Below are 17,726 nucleotides of genomic sequence, written 5' to 3' on the forward strand. Positions count from 1 at the left end.
GGAGGCGGGGGCAGCGGGGCCGCCGCGCGCTGCCGCATGTGCCTGGAGCGGCGCCGGAGCGGGCAGCGCGAGCCATGGCGGAGCACGGCGCCCCGGCGCCCGCCATCCCCAACGGCGGGTGCGCGGCCCGCCTCCCCGGCAACAAGGTGACCGTCGTGCTGGGCGCCCAGTGGGGCGACGAGGGCAAGGGCAAGGTGGTGGATCTGCTGGCGCAGGACGCCGACATCGTCTGCAGGTGCCAGGTGAGCGGAGCGCGGGAGGCCGGCCGGCGTCGCCGGGTGTCACCTTGAGGCCGCCCGCGCCCCTTCCCCTCTCTCCGCCCGGCGCGGGGCCGCCGTGGGCTGGGGGCCGAGAGCGGCGGCCGGGGCCCCGCGGCTCGCAGCCCTCCTTTGTCCCCGCGCCGCGCGGGGAAGGCGTCTCTTCGGCCGCCCGCGGCCGGAGCGGGAACGTGCCCCGGGTCGGCGCTCCCCTTCCCGCCGCCGCGCTCCGCTCTTTGTCTGCGAGGCGCCGGGGAAGGGAAGCGCGCCCGCCCTCAGCATCGCGCCGCGGCCCCGAGGCGGTGAGCGGCGGGAGGAGGCGCGGAGCCCCTCTGTCTGCCTTGGGAGTTCCCCCTGGGTCGCTTTGTGGAGGCCTTGTTCGCAGAAGGGTTACAAAAGTGAGTGCAGCCTGCAGGCAGGGCGCTCCTCAGTGCCTGCATCAAAACAAACGGAGAACCGAGAGGAGAGCTTTTTTTTTTTTTTTCCTTAATATTTCTCTCGTAGCGATTCTGTGGAGTACCATAGCGTGAGCTGGAGCTGCGTGCGTTTTTTCCCGAAGTTAGAGGTACGGCTGCACGAAAGGCCCGAGGCACGTGTGGGCTGCACCTCGGTTCTGTTATCTGCCCGCTGCCGCTGGGTGCACGCACGAAATCCGTATTTGATAAAAGCGTTTGTGGAAAGAGCGCCTTTTTCCGAACAGAGTGGACACTGAGACGTTGTAGGGTCCAAGGAGAGCCGTGCATAAAGCTGGGGTTGTCAAGGCTGCGGCCGTTGCAAAGCAGAGAAATAAAAAAAACTTGGCAACTCGGAGACGGATTTGGAAGTCAAGAGATACAACTGGTTTTGCAAATGAATGACTTTTCTCATGCCCTGTGTTTACACAAACCAAAATGTGCTGCGGGGCACGGAGCACGGGACTGGTTTTTTCTCTGCAGCCCTGCTCTTGGGGCAGGCGATGCCAGGTGAGAGGCACGCGGTGCTGGTGCCTGCCGGGGTGGGGGAGGTGGCCAGGCTTCATGGATGTGCCGCTTTCTTCCAGTCAGCTGAGCAAAGATCAGGAAAGGGGAAAAACTGTGGTGTGATCTTGGTGGCTGTTTCAGCCCTCACTAACTGCTTGTGGCTGCTGCTGAAGGAAGGAGGGTTTTTTCTCTCCTTTCTTCCGTTTCCTGTTGAGGGCCTCATGCTGTCAGGGCCTCCTCCCATGTTTGAACTTAAATTAAGTCATCAAAATGGCAGGAAACTGTTTTTTTGGTTAGTTTTACTTTCTGCTGTTTTAAGTAAGCAAAACTGACTTGACCTGGCTCTAGGGAGCACAGAAGGATGTAAGCACGGAGAGGGGTTTCCCAGAATGAGAGGGAAGATAGGGCTGTTCTCTTCCAGCAGTGCTGACTTGTGTGTCATCTCACTGTGTGTTGTGCAGGAATACCCCTGATGGTTTTGTTGAGTAAGAGCATAAAGATGACTCTTGTGTGTCTCATAGTAGTGCAGCCGGTGAAGACAGGCTGTACCTCAGTCTGCCCCTAGCTAATGGCAGCTTCCTACAGTCTGTACTTCTAGATCCTGTCTTCCTGTTGGACTCTGTTCAGCTGTGTAGTTGCTAGAACACCTGTGGGTGAGGCCAAGTATTTCTGTCGTGTTCCTATGAAAGTGTGCTAGTACAGCTACTTCGTTGGCAGACTCAGTAGGTTGTAGCTGATCTTAGGTGGCTTAGAAAACTACTGTATTGGAACTGAAAGTCTAGGAGCTCTCACATGGCTTCATACCACCGTGCTTGGTTTTGCACAGATGTGGGCCATAAAAACAGTCCTGCAACAGAGCCAGTTATCACTCACTTTTACAACTCCTGTAAAGGCAATGCATGGAGTTACACTTGCCGTACTTCCTTGTCTCATAGGTAACAGATGTCCCCATTACTTCTGTAGCTGGCTGATGCAAGCTGGGGCACTTGGAACGGGGTGCCTGCCTAGGTACAGGCAGGACACCTAGTGCTGTGGCTGTGCTTCTTCCAAATATGACCTTGGGTTTGGAGGTTGTTCAAAAGATGTGAAGTTTTCTTGTCGTATTTATGAAAATTAGTGATGTGGTTTCAGAAACACCAGACTTTTAACAAACAAGGCTAAAGCAAAGACACGCCCAGAGGCTGCAGGTACGTAGTGTTAATGCAGCTGCTCTGGCAGCTGTGGTTGTGTAATGATGGCACTGCCAGGACAGAGGACTCAGTTGCATTTAATGCTAACACATCTGCAATACAGGCATATTATGTACTGGTTCTTCCACTGTTAAGTTTGAGTAAGAGATACCTGGTAAAATGATACTTCCATTAAGGCAAATACATCTGTGAGACTTCTGCACTTAAACCTACATCTGATGCTCGGAGGCTTACAGACTAAAGCCTGCTTACCTGCTGTCATTTGAACTGTAGTCCAGACAGTAAAACAGAACAAGAATTGGTTTGGGTTTCTGGAGCAGTTGTCAGGAAAACCGTGCTTTTGTGGTTTTTTATTGTCATAGTTTCCTCTTAGTAAGCAGTCAGCCTCGCTGCCCTCATAGCTGGCAATGTTTAAACATGTATGTTGTGTTTTTGCCAGTTCCGTGGGTAATGGAAAGTTAAAAGGAGAATGTTCATTGTTCTGATTAAGGGACTTCCTACATTGCAAAGTGCAACCAAATTAGGAAATTTGATTACTGTGATTTCATTCCTTAATGGATATGGGAATGGCAAAATAATACAAGCAAATGATATGAAGTAATTGTCTCATCAAAACAAAGAGTAAAAAAACCTTATTATGCATCTCTTGTATTACCTCCCTCCAGTGTACCCCTGTACACAATACAGCAAAAAAAAAAAAAAAAAAAAAAAAAAAAACAACAAAACAACCAACCAGCCAGTATGCTGTCTTTGCTGCATGATTCTCATTTGTTCATTTCTTCAGCACACTTGCTGGTCACTGTCTTAGTTCTACAGGTAGCTGATTTATTTAGAGTAATACCTCAGAGATGAAGAAGTCTTCCAGAATTTGAAGTCTTCTAGAAGAATTAAGGCGTGCTCACTATGCTGGAGAACTGATCTTCTTGCTGCTTCAAAACTGAATTGAAGCTTCTTACCACATCTTCTCAACTGATATCAGCTTGGCAGAGATGGGAGCGGAAGTTTCCATCCGATCAGGCATATTCATATCCATTCTTTATTGCTGTGGAATGTAGAAAACAACAGTGGGTTCTGTGCTCTGAAGCAGTGTAGCACTGGACCCATCTGTGCTTTCAGCGTTTTTCTTCTTCCTTATTGGCTTCCCTCCCTTGATCTCATATCTCTTAGGGATAGATCAGTCCTTTTTTCCTTGACTTGAATGAAGACTTGCATTATGAGTCCATTTTCCTACTTTTATGGCATTTTTTTGAGATGAGCAGAAGAAATTAATGCTGTGATGTGGTGGCAGGAGGAAAAAAAAAAAAAAGGCATGCACACCCACACACCTCCAATAGGGAGAGCTCAAGGAAGTGCATGACTCCTTTCTGAATACAGGCATTAGATAACATCTTTTTAAACTAGACAGCTAATTTCTGTTCTAGAGGAGTTAGCTTGAAAGCTGCCTTTGCTCTACCCGGAGGCATCCTGTTTTAAGGTAGACCGCTTGGCATTGCTGTGTCATAAGGAAAGGCAGTGACTGTTGCAGGCTTTGGGGGGCTCTTTAGTGCATATTTTAGTATATCAGAGCTGCTTTAAACAATTTTGAGTTTAATGCCAGTATCAGAGCCCTCACAATGTACTTCTGGTAGTAATTTCAGTCTGCTTTTCTAATAAATCCTCTTGTGCGCTTCAGCTGTTGGGTGAAGTTGTGGTACTGTAGGTCTGGCAGTGAGGAGGGTGCTGGTGTTGGCAAGGTGTCAGGGTTTGAAATACTCCCTTGCCTTGGTACATACAGATATGTCTTGGTTCATAACAGATTTTAGCGCTCTGGCTACTGTACTACACAGACAAATTCTATACACCAAGAAAATAGAGTAACTGCAAATCCTTCTCAGCAGAAAGACCAGCCCTAAAGTCCTGTAGGTATTTTTCAGGTAAGTCCGTGAGATTGATTGCAAACTTATGAGCATGGGAATTTCCAGAGCGAACTCATCAGAGAAGAGAGTTCTGGTTTGGGATTTTTCCTATAAACATTTCAAGGTGACTTTGTACTGTTTTTGGTCATTTTGGAAAATGAGATTCCATGCTTTCTCAATTGTGGGCTTCACTTTGCTTCAGAAGAGCTCTTAAGGTAGCAGACATTATATTAGTGTTATTTTTGTCTGCTTAAATTTTTTACATCCTGAGTAAACTTTAATATTGAAATGTATTTATGGAAAGCTAAATGAGTAACTAAATAGGAAACACTACTCGTACCTGCAGACTTAGCAAAAAACAAACTGAGAAATCAACAAAAGGAACCAAGCACGCCAACAAACAATGAGTCATTTCAACTTCAGTATTTTGTAATGCAATTCCAGGGAGGAGAAGGTGGGAGAAAGGAGCCTGACAAATATTATAAATGCTCATTCTCTGTGCTTTGTAAATGGCCTACCCTGAAAGGTGTTATGACTGGACAGCATGTAACAAGTTGAAGGGCTTGTAGCCCACCGGAAGGCTCCAGGTGAGAAGGTGGTTTTGCTCAGGGACTCAAAAATAACAGAATCACAGGATGGCCAGGGTCAGAAGGGACCTCAAGGACCATGAATCTCCAACCCCCCTGTCACATGCAGGGCCACCAACCTTCACATTCAATACTAGACCAGGCTGCCCAGGGCCCCATCCAGTCTAGTCTTGAATACCTCCAGGGATGGGGCATCCACAACCTCTCTGGGCAGCCTGTTCCAGTACCTCACCACTCTCATAGTAAAGAACTTCCCCCTGACATCCAACCTAAATCTCCCCTCCCTCAACTTAAAACCATTTCCCCTTGTCCTGCAGTTATCAACCCTTTCAAAGGGTTTTTAAGGGTTTTTTTTTTTTTCAAAGAGGGTGATTTCCCTCCTGTTTGTAGGCTCTCTGTAGGTATTGAAATGCTGCAGTGAGGTCACCCTGCAGCCGCCTTTTCTCCAGGCTGAACAAGCCCAGCTCCCTCAGCCTGTTTTTGTAGGGGAGGTGCTCCAGTCCCCTGATCATGTTCGTGGCCTCCTCTGGACCTTCTCTAACAGTCCTCCTTGTACTGGGGGCTCCAGACCTGGACACAGTACTCCAGATGGGGTCTCACAAGAGCAGAGTAGAGGGGGACAATCACCTCCCTGTCCCTGCTGGCCACCCCTCTTCTGATGGAGCCCAGGATACCATTTGCCTTCTGAGCTGCAAGGGCACATTGCTGGCTCATGTTAGGTTTTTCATCTATCAAGACCCCCAGGACCTTCTCTGCAGCAAAAAAAAAACACCAAAAAACAAAAAACCAAAAACAATAATTACATTGTAGTCAGGTGCTTGCACAAATATTACTCAGTTCTTTAACCCAAATATTTTAACTGCCAGTGAAGGTATTTTAAAAGCTATATCGTGTGTTGCCTTCCAATGCTTTGATGGCGAGTCTTGGCCAGTGGGAGTCACTTATTTGATTTGTTGAACTTTTGAGTTTATTTCCAGTAAAATATCAGCTAGCAGATAATGACTTTTTTCCTTCAAAATTAGTATTTTCAGGCACTTGAAACTATTGCAAGAAGGGTGTTTCCTAAGAATGTTTATCAAGTGACACCCAGATGTACAATACATGCAGCTGCCTTTGCTATCTTAAGCCCCCTCTGTGCATGTGTAACTGATCCTGTTCATATTTGTCAGGATAGGCGTATTTTACAGTAGTTCCGTGTGTAGTGCTGACTGGCCTATCTATAGTGAGTACATGGGTACAGATTCTTGGGTGTGGTACTTAAATTGAGAAGGATTTTTACGCTACTTAATCTTCTTAAGCAGGTTAGAGGAAGAAAAAAATTTTTTTTTTCCTTAAAATCTCTCTGAGCAGCTTATTGCTCTGGAAGGAATATTTCAAACAGGTATTTTATAGGGATTGGTTTTTGGGATAAGGCTTCTAGAGAAAGTAGGTAAATAGGTAGTTTGTTGTTGTTACCATGATTGCTGTCAAAACTTGTCTGATAATTTGTCTGTTACTGTGCACCTTCCCCTCAGATGCCTGTATACTTACTGGTTCTACGTGCTGAATAGCTTGGATATTGTGGGATTACCCGCTAGTGGCCAAGGATCACATGCTTTTTCAAGTGATGTAAGCATACTGCAATAGTAACACTGGAAGAATACTAGGAAACATGTATTAGGGCTATGTGTTTTGTTTGTTTTTATCTCAAAAGTATGACTGAAAGAGATGTTTCTGAGATTCTGAGCTTCACAATTCCATGAACTGCTCAAACTGATATTGTTGGGGAGAAAAAAAAGAGGTGTTCAGTTCATGTTTCATATTGAGTAAGCTCACATTTCCCAGTTACCAGCAGAAAGATTAGGTGTCACCCAGTGGCTGTTACCCTCCCAATTTCACTAGCAGTGGTGCAGGCAGCAGTGAGTAAGTTGCAAGTTGGAGGCTGCATCTGGCCGTGAAGCCAACCCTGAGAGCCAACAGTGATACTAGGTATTGACCACAAGGAAAAGTGAATAATTAAGGAAAGACAGTTTTGTTATGCAAAATCCAGGCTCATGGCAGCTGAAAAGTTGAGGAAATCCTATTCAAGACACAACTTAATATTGTTTATAATTTGGCAAAACTCTGGGCTGCTTTGCTGAGAGGGCTGATCCCATTGGCGCTGTAGAACATGCTATGAGAGAAGAGAGACTTTCCGAATACTGTTTAAAAGATGTGGGTAGAAGGGGTAGCATAAGGAAGGGAGAAAAGGACAAGTGGAAAGTGAATGCTTTTAGCTTTTCATTCACCTTCCTCCAACACAGTTATGTGGAGATTGCTGACTTCTGAAAATGAAATTTTAGAAACCTCAGAGTATGCTAAAAAATACGCAGTGCTGTGCTTTGATAGAGGTGCGCAAATATAAAAAAAAAGCTGTCTTTGAAGTAAGCCTTATTAGAACACAAGATTGTTTGTATCCTTACCTGACAGACTCGTAGCATAACTTTGAGAGTTATTTCAGTGTTAAATAAGCAGAAGTTAAACTCTGCAGCATCATGTTGTTACATATAGCTGTAATACACTCAGAAGCCATGGAAGCAGGGAGAGAGCACATAGCTACATAAAAAGGTTCCATTGGTTTGATTGTGTATAGCAAGGGTCTTGCAGACCTTGAAGGCTTTCTTCTATTCCTACGTAACTGTCAATGCTGACCTGTTTTTTGGTCTTCTGTGACTTTAGTTTGCTTAAAAATAGCTAAAATGTTTGTTCCTTTTTTTTTTTTTTAAAAAAAACAACTTCCTCACTTACCTTTTGCGTTAAGTGTTTGTATCTTTGCTGTCTTACAGAATGTCACTTCTACATAATTTGGGGATTAAATATTGCATACCGAGCACGTAAAGTCTTGAGTCTGTTAAATGTTTCTCAAGAAATGACCTCTGTGTTTTTCTTCCCCTTTGGCAAAAACTTCATGAAACTTTTGAAGTTTATTTGAGCATAAACAATGAAATTTCTTTTCACTGTTAGTTAAACACAGGAGTTCTCCATTGATGTTTAAATAATTGAATCAAAGGAGCATTGGCTTGAATGACCCAACTGATCCCTTTTGGATCACTGTGGTGAGGGAGGAATGAGAAATACAGATAGAAAGGACTGAAGCCAGAAGCGACTTCCTCAGTTTCTACGTTGAATTAAGCCCGGAGGCAACAGTTACGAAGATGATGTTGGTGTTACTGTCAGTTTTTGGATGAAGGGAAAAAAGAAACAAATACCGCCAGTGGGGGAGAAAAAGAAACAGACCCAAACCAACACTGTTAACCAACCAAACTCAAGAACTCAACAAGCCCCCTGCTGCTAGAACTCTGAATTTGGGTTTTTGTAAAACAGAATTGTTTACCAAAGCTGTGTTGTGCAATATCTAAGCATAGAATATGAGTACATTTCACTGGTAGTTCACTTTAAGTATACGACATGAATCATTCTCTTCGTTTATTACAACTCATTAGTTATGTAACAGTACACTTGCATGAGGTTAGGGCTTACCTGTAAGTCAATATTTTGAAGACTGACTTAACTGAATGCTGCTGTTGTAGTGCTCTCTTAAAATACAGTTTGAAACTTTAAAAATTGAACTTTTTGATGGACTGATGCTGAAAGCAGGGTGTGAACTGACTGGACACTCCTACCTATCAATTGTTCTACTGGGCAATCAGTAGCTCATTTGGAATGAAATCTTTCCATGCTGTAGGCATTCTCCTAACACAAACAAGTGAACTCTGAGATTAAAATTTGAGTATAATCTGCAAACAGGCATAAAGAAACCGTGAGAACTAAGAGTGCATTCAAGTGCTGGTTCATCATACACAATGCTGAGATTTATTTTTTACTCGTAAGCAAAATCCCTTGAAGTATAGCTGCTAATAGCAAAGATATGGAAGTTTATATAACTTGGGTGACTAGCTTGCTTTTGGAGAAAGTATGAGCTGTGCTATGCCTGCAGTTCAAGGCTTAAAGGATAAAATGCCAGTTTTATTCTGTCAGCCATGAGGTATTTTCAAATGAGCATGGGAACAACACACCTTTGTGTATCTTGACGTCATTCAGCAGCAGAAGGGAAAAATCTTGATACTGCCAACAAACAGCAGCTCTGTTCTTACGCTGTGCACCTTATTCAAGGTGACTGGCCACTGAACTTTATGTTAGCACATCTAACTGACACCATGAGCGTGGCAATCTTTTAAGAGACTAAGAAGCATAATATACAGTGGCCAATTTTTTTCTTCTCTTAAACATTTTGATTCTAGAAAAAAATGTTATTGCTAAGTAACTTGAGAAGCAAAACATGAAATTTCCTGTCAGTGTAGGATTTCAGTTTGGACTCATCTTCCTATTGGCAAATTGCTGGTACCTCAGTGTTCCAATATTGTACTTAAACCTATTTGTTGAATTTACATTTGAAGTGTGTCAGTCTCTAGGTTCAGTTTGTTTATATTGGTATTACCAGTGGATCTAATGGGAATAAATGGAAGGAATCTGATGAGGAAGAAGGTAACTACCAATTTCGACAGCTTCACTTTACTGTAAATCCTCTTTTTGTATCTAACTGTTCTTTCTTCAGTGCTTTGCTTAGATTTGCAAACATAGAGTAAGGGAACTCATGTTTTTTATTACTAAAATAGCTTGCATAATTTATGTGTGTAATCTAATAGTTCATCAAATACAGTCCAGTTTTTGAGTAACCTGCAGTAGCTGAGGAGTTATCAGCATTGTGTTTAGAAAATAGTTATAAGTCATCTACTTGCTAATGTAGCTGTTCAGCATCCTTTTAAATCAAAGATACAACTGTGGAGGTGGTAGACCTCTAAACCTTTCTTAACTGCTACTGTTGAGAGGATGGGAGGAAAGTTATTCCTGAACTTTAATTAAACAAATTGCTTTATTTTTGTGTATGTTTAATATGTTGTGAATGGGAAATTTGGACTTTTCTGGTTAAGTCTCTTGCAGTAAAAACCATCTGTATCCAGAAATTTCCAATTTTTTCAAGGTACTGCATGGAAAAACTGTAATATATTACAACTTTTCTTAAATTCAGGTGTTCTCCTTAGGTGAAGGTCTTTAAGTCTTCCCTCTGTTTCCAAAGAGTGTCAGACTGTTATAAGCTGAGATGAGGCATTTACCTATGGCAGAGAGGTTTGAATATCTAAGAATATTCCTTACTCGTAATGCCAGGTATATGGCTTTATGTATTTGTGCTTTCTGAGTGTTTTAGAGGTAGCAAGTAGGTTTGGAGTCCCAAGAGAGCGTAAGCTTATTTTCAGAAGTATAGCAAATAAGAACTGGGGATATTTTGTAATCTTTTTAGTTTCATAAGACTTAGACACAGGGCCCTTTTTGTATTTTTTGAAGTATTTCATGGTTTAACAAATCTCTTAATACTCTTGTACCTCATGGTCATGAGAAAAGGTAGAAATGCCGAATATTAGTTGGTGCAAGGGGTCTTCTGGAACTTAACCACAGTTGTCTTGGTTGTCTCTAGATCACTTCTTAATAGTGGGCTTTGGATACTAATGCCTTGTACTGGCTGAGGAGGCATGGAATAAACTTGTCTTGTTATTGTGGAAAAACATGAAAAAGACTGAACCACAAATTCAAAACAGCAAGCTTGTATGTTGCCAAATAGCTGACATTATCCTTCATAATTACACTGGGGCTTTATCTACTCATTTTTAACTGGTATTTTTTTCTTTGTTAATGTTGCAGTTTGACTATTAATGTTTATTCTCCATAGGTGTAATAGGAATGTAGTGAAACTGTTGATGGCTTTTAGAAATGATTGCATGTTTTAGTATATTTATAGCTCTATCCAACAATTTCTAGAAATACATTAATTTTACTTTTGATAAATGCCAACCGAAATCTATGACTGATAATACGCATCTTGAATTTGTCAAGCTTGACAAACCAGTACAGCAGACTTACTGGGAGAAGGAGGTCTCTAATAGATCTTTTATCAGTAACAGAAATGAAAGCTGCAAAGTTGAAGATGGAATGAGTTTATTCCATATGTGTTCTGTTTTCATTTGTCTTCTGTATGAAGAACTATTAATATGTTTTTTTTTTTTTTAATTTCTTCCCCTTGCCATCTCAGGGAGGCAATAATGCAGGACACACAGTCGTCGTAGATTCTGTGGAATATGACTTCCATCTTCTGCCAAGTGGGATTATCAACCCAAAAGTCACTGCATTTATTGGTGAGTAGGATATCTCTAAAGCAAAACCAGACAATAATGTGGTTTCAAACTTTTGACACAATTAAACAACAAAACATACTCAAGGACAGACAGAAATGGGACATTTTTCCCTCAAATTCTTGCAAGCTTGAGCTTTGCTTGTAAAAACAGAAGTTTGGATTATGGATGTTTCTTTCATTGTCTTTGATAGGTCATTTTTGTTGTTATTGTTCTATCAATGCAAACAGCCAAGCATATCTTCATTTTTCTTTCCCTCTTTTTTTTCTTTCTATCAGTGATTTCTTTTATTCTCACAATTCCTCCTCTATTTTATTCTTCAGCCTCCATAAATGACTACCAGTACCGCTAGCCACTTTCTTCCCTTTTTCATTGGATTGCAGAAGGAAATGTTGGTTCCAAGAAGATCCATGTACTGTGTAGATCTTGTCACAAGGTCTCTTCAGCAGAGTGCACTAGAAGATTTGGGCCAGTGACAGTACTAAGTGATGTCAGGAGCCTACGGTTTGTTTGCTTTGCAGAAGGAAATTGGAGAACAGAGGCTGTCCTCTGTTGCTCCATGCTAATACACTTACCCATTTTTACTCTTGGAATCCTGTTTCTGGTCCTACTCATTTTTCTTCAAATGACTTGTATGACTAACCTACTTAGTAATACCGTATAGCCTTTAAAATTTCTTCCTGAAAATGAAGGTGAGCTTAGAACAATCCTATAACTGTGCATGTGCTCATTTGCTCTTTCACAAATGAAGTTGTTTCTGCGTTAAAGACTATGACCTACCAAGATTTCCAGCTAGCTTTTTTTGATACCACAAACTCCTGTCCCTTACACAGTTAGGGATTCTCTTGTTATGCTCCTTCCCACTACTTCTTCCTGCACATCTCATTTCTTTGATCCTATAGTTATGTGTCTCAACTTGGGCCTTGTGCAAATAGTAAGTGGTTGTTGTCAGTTTGCTAACTAATACAGCAACTGAAGTGCTTCTGTCAGTACCTGCTGAATTCTTGGGATTGATTTGTAGTGGCCGTTTGCTTGCAGTTAGTGTTAATGCTGTACTTGATGGGAATGTTTCAGTGATGTGCCTCTTTTATATTATGAATTCTTAGTTGAATTACTTTGGATTAACTCTCTGTCTAGTACTTCTGTGGGAAGTGACCAAATGGACATGGAAATATAGGTTCCCTCTGATGGAGGGGAGGTTGGGATGCTAATTTCTCCTAGTTTTGGGGTCTTACTGCTTTTATTTTCTTTTGGTATGCTGTTGTATTATGTTTCTTTTAAATGTTGTTTCTAGAAGCCTGTGAAAAAGGAAGTCCATTTGCTATGTTCTCTTTGCTGGACTCAAGTCAAGTAGGAAAAAACACCTTATAAAAATGCAGTGGGCAGGAGAGAGCTTTTTACAAATCTTTATATGCCCATCTCTTGGCCTTGTCTATTCGGAATTTTGTTGTTCTAGTTTCTTTTAAGATTGTTGTACTGTTGTGTTTAAAACTCTTCTGAAGGTTCTAACGTGTTTAATAGGAAGAAAAAAGTACGCCTGGCTTAGGTTGCACTAAAAGGGTATATAATTTTGAAGAAGAAAAAGTGCAAGAAGAACAGAGGGAAGAAGTGATTAGGATTGTACCCCAAAAATTTTAACTAAGTTGTTTTCAGTAGTCAATATTTTCATGTTCAAAACGCTTGTATTATTAGATGATTAAATAGAAGACTTGCATATAATTCCAAATGGCAGGTCCCTTCATTCTTTTATAGACAGTCTCATACTGACAGCTTTAAATCTACTGACTTTGGCATCACCTGAAGATGGTTCAGTTCTGGTGTATGGAAATGCTTCTTAAAGCTGTTGGTGATGCTGGTTAATTGCGTAGTCTGTTTCTGAGCATTGTGACAGTGTGGCAGTTCTGTTTCCTGTAGGAAAGTGAGTTTGCTTCTGATGGAAGTTTTTAATGTTATTTTTGCTAGTCTCCTAATCACCCAAATTCTCTATGTGGAATATTGTGAATTTACAGTTGAAGAGTACCTGAGGGAGTGCTGATGTTTATAATGATGTTTTAAAAGTTTTGCACATTTCTAACTATTGGGTGATTAAAATTAAGTGTAAATAGGGAAGTTAATTTTAGAAATGAGGAAGTGGAAGTTGCTTTCTGAACGGTCCCACACTGTTGTTACTATTTTTTCTGATCTAAATTGAAAGTTTGAGCTTCTCAAAAAGGCACACTTTGGGTTTAAATCAGTCTTTTATGGATTAACTCCTAAAATGAAAATTGTAACGTATTAAAAGTTTAAAAAATAAAATACTCTGTGTGGAAAGCATGAAATGTCTTTGAATTGGTTGAAATATTATTTTTCTGTGTTCGACATGATTCATTAAACTTTGTGTAATGGTCTTTTTTCCAGGAAATGGTGTTGTAATTCATTTGCCAGGACTCTTTGAAGAAACTGAAAAAAACTTAAAGAAAGGAAAAGGTGAGAAAATCATAAGCTACTACTCCTAAAATAGCTTGTGGATACTTCCTACTGTCTTTTGAGATTTAGAGTGAGGATGCCTCTGTAGAGGTTGCGTATGATAACTTTTTTCCAGAGTTCCGTTTACTGGCTTCTTTCTGACAGAAGTCTTGCTAAAAGACCCGGGGCCTTGGTGGGAAGTATAGACAGCCAAAAGGTATCTGTACAACTTTGGAACAGAACGTGTTCTAAATACGAATTATCTGCAGACATTTGTTGCTTTAAGCAGTGAATTTAATAAGTAAAACAACCTGTTCAAGTACGTTAGCTATTAAAAGACACTTTACCTCTTCTAATCTCAGCATATACTGTGATGATGCGTGCTAGGGGAAGTAAGTGTGACAGTGATCCTCTTGATTCAGAGTTCTCTCTTTGGCTTCTTGCTGTCATGTCTGTGGCCATATTTGGTAGCTGTCTGCTAGAAATGAGATAAATCAACGGAATTATTCATAAGTGTAAAACTACTAGTTGATTGCTGAAATTGAAGAGCTAGTAGAATATCAGGAATTCTTTATCCCAGCTTTGTCTCAGTTTTATGGGCTGGTGTTTAGTTTTAATTATTGAAATCTACACTTCTTTTTTCTCTGAAATGTGATTGCTCATTAATAGACTATTAATAGATTAAAAGTATTCTTCCTTTACGCATCAAAAGAGAAAAATGCTATGCAAAGCATAATTTGAACTATTTTACTTTCTTTTAAGGGCTAGAAGGCTGGGAAAAAAGACTAGTAATTTCTGACAGGGCTCATATCGGTAAGTTCCCAATTTTACCTTTTTCTCTGGACTTTTCATGGCAGTAAAGAGGGTGACTGTTTTTAGCCATCTCTCTACATTTATAGCAAAATTTCTTTGGGTTATGTCTCTGTATACTAGACATTATAACTGCTTTGGTTTCTTGAGGACACTAAAAAAAACTTGCCTGTCATATGGGCACCTCCTACTAGGTTTATATTGTGAAGTGACTCTTTGGTCCAGATTTGTAATCATAGTCTGGAAAGGGGGTTCACTTTGAAGCTGAAAATGAGACATGAGAAGCAGTCAAAAAGTGCTTCTGAAGTTAATTCACTGAAGGACTCATTTCCTCCTTCCTTCTAAAAGCAGTTTTACTTTCCTTTTATGAAATATATCAACTTCTTTTGGGAAACCATGTGACTGGATGTGACTTCCGAACTAATGAGCTCCATACCAACTAAAATGCCATCTACTACGGAAAAGAGACTTTATCTGTTGGGATCAAGAGAATGGCATTTCTTCTCTCAGGGGGCTCATGAATCAGGCTTTAATTCCGGTTTGTTCCAGAAGACTCTTCAGTTTAGAGCCCGAAAAAAAATGTTGATAATCCAAACCACCAAAACAGAGCTTCAGTATTAGAGGCTTTTTCTTTATCTCTCCTAGGCTGTCTTCACTACGTAAATTCCTGCTGTAAAATAGATTTTGTGACATAATAGTTATATAACTGCATGAATTAGGAAATAGAGTTATTGATGCTGTGGTAGTTATCTTCTGAAGATGGGAACTTCTGAAGTGTTTATCAGACAAAAGCTTATGACATGGGGAAGAAAAAGGATTTTTTAAAAACTTATCTGGAAAACAAATAGCTCAGTGAGTGAACTTGTTATTTCAGATTTAATATCCACTTATTTTGGAGTAATTACTCTTCACTTGAGATAGTTGAGTAACAGTTCCTAAATTTCTAAAATTCTTTTTGATAGTGGAATCACTGTATGTGAATTCTTTGGGGTGATTAGGTTGTTAGAGGAACTGTTCTGCAGTGATTATATTACAATGGCTGCACCATGAAATTTTCATGGGTAAACAGGTCCTGAGCAAAAGGGACTAGTTATGACTGATCATTCAGCCTTTTGTCTTAATGGACTAGCAGAATGCTTCTGTTTAGAAAATTTTGAAGGGCAGTCTTGAGATCTGGTTCTATTATAAATGTCTTCTCCAAAATGGATGTTGGCAGTCTGTGAGCAATTAGTCTGTGACAAAAGATCAACCTAAAATAGGTTCAAGCTGGTGATCTAATCCTTTTAAATTATGGGAATGCGTGAAAAGAAACATGGAAGTAAATTTGGTAAGGAAAGCAAGGAAGATCACTTTTGTTTCTAGAATGAGAAAGTACCTTGCAAGATTTCTATCCTACCTTTGCAGGAGTAGATTAATTCTTTTAATTTTGAGGACATAGCACTTAAGAATCACAGAATCACTAAGGTTGGAAAAGACCTATAAGATCATCCAGTCCAACCATCCACCTATCACCAGTGGTTCTCGCTAAACCATATCCCTCAACACAACATCCAAACGTTCCTTGAACACCTCCAGGGAAGGGGACTCCACCACCTCCCTGGGCAGCCCATTCCAGTGCCTGACCACCCTTTCAGAGAAGTAGTATTTCCTAATATCCAGCCTGAATCTTCCCTGGCGCAGCTTGAAACCATTCCCTCTAGTCCTATCACCGGTTATACGGGAGAAGAGGCCGACCCCCAGCTCGCTACAGCCTCCCTTCAGGTAGTTATAGAGAGCAATAACGTCTCCCCTGAGCTTCCTCTTCTCCAGACTGAACAATCCCAGCTCCCTCAGCCGCTCCTAATAAGGCCTGTGCTCCAGACCCCTCACCAGCTTTGTTGCCCTTCTTTGAACACGCTCCAGGGCCTCAATGTCTTTCTTGCAGTGAGGGGCCCAGAACTGGACACAATACTCAAGGTGCGGCCTCACCGGTGCTGAGTACAGGGGGACAATTACTTCCCTGCTCCCGCTGGTCACACTACTTCTGATACAAGCCAGGATGCCATTGGCCTTCTTGGCCACCTGGGCACACTGCTGGCTCATGTTTAGCCGAGCGTCAGCCAACACCCCCAGGTCCATTTCCTCTACACAGTCTTCTAACCACTCCGCCCCAAACCTGTAGCGTTGCTTGGGATTGCTGTGGCCAAAGTGCAGGACCCAGCATTTGGTCTTATTAAACCTCATTCCATTGGCTTCAGCCCAGCTATCCAGCCTGTCCAGATCCCTCTGTAGGGCCTCGCTACCCCCAGGCAGATCGACACTTCCATCCAGCTTGGTGTCATCTGCAAACTTACTGAGGGTGCACTCAATGCCCTCATCCAGGTCATCAATAAAGATACTGAAAAGGACAGGCCCCAGCACCGACAAATGAGAAAAATGAGTGGGCACCAATTAAACTGGAACAGAGTTTGACTCTGTTCAAATTTGTCATGAATCTTGTCAAATTTATTTTTCACTTTTACAGTGGACAGAAAATTGATGGAAGGAGTATTTTGCATAATCCTTGCCTGTCATTAATAATATGTAATACTTGAAAAAATAATAAAAAAAAAATAATCAGGGCTTGTGAAGATGACTTCTGTTATCTTTGAGGAACAGTTGTACTGGTTTTCATGACCAGTGTTCATGGGATATTTACCAAATTATTATTATTTCCAAATATTTTTGAATTTTTACTGTAAAGTGATGTAAGAAATCTTTAGAATGAGTGAGTACGCTTACTTAAAGTTCCCACCATAAATTTCAGCAGGATGACATTTTTGCATAACCTATTGTCCTGGATTTCTTTTACCTGCATGTTTTCTTTTCTGTTCATTTGCTCTTTTGAGCCACTGGAAGCTTGAAATGTCTTAGCTTTTCTATGGGAGATGTGTTATGCAGCTTGCAAGTATTCTACTAAATAAACACAGAATCTCTGAATAACTGCAGAACTTGGGGTGGGGAGGTGGGGGAGTAGTAGTTTGCAAAAGAGGTGGAAAAAACTCTGGACATTTTATTTCCCTCTCATCAGTGTGTGTGTGTGTGTATATATATATATATATTTTTCACATTGATGAACGTGGCTAAAATTGGTTTGAACAGAGCATTACTGATGGTTGTTTGTTTCATGCAAAATTTATACTTACAGAAGTTACTTTTATTTTCTTAGTATTTGATTTCCATCAAGCTGCTGATGGTATCCAAGAACAACAAAGGCAAGAACAAGCAGGAAAGAAGTAGGTACTTTAATGGATGGCTTAGTACAAACAGGAATTGATGTATTGGATTTTCATTATTGATTGTCATAAAATTTAAAATGTTTCCTTGTAAGTCTGTAATGTGAAGTGTTCTGGAATTGCTTT

The 17,726-nt window shown here is 41.1% G+C and overlaps 1 protein-coding gene across 1 annotated transcript in view; it reads left to right on the top strand.

The window, feature by feature from the left end:
- The window catches only part of ADSS2 (adenylosuccinate synthase 2), a 32,131-nt gene continuing 14,405 nt past the window's right edge, over positions 1-17,726 (top strand). The window contains exons 1-5 of the mRNA XM_031592752.2: positions 1-242; positions 10,992-11,094; positions 13,489-13,557; positions 14,299-14,349; positions 17,534-17,600. Coding sequence (XP_031448612.2) covers positions 75-242; positions 10,992-11,094; positions 13,489-13,557; positions 14,299-14,349; positions 17,534-17,600 — 458 coding nt within the window. The 5' untranslated portion in view covers positions 1-74. The remainder of the gene's footprint in view (positions 243-10,991; positions 11,095-13,488; positions 13,558-14,298; positions 14,350-17,533; positions 17,601-17,726) is intronic.

This window comes from Phasianus colchicus, chromosome 2 (genome assembly GCF_987193195.1).
Source record: "Phasianus colchicus chromosome 2, bPhaCol1.hap1.1, whole genome shotgun sequence".
NCBI lineage: Eukaryota > Metazoa > Chordata > Aves > Galliformes > Phasianidae > Phasianus > Phasianus colchicus.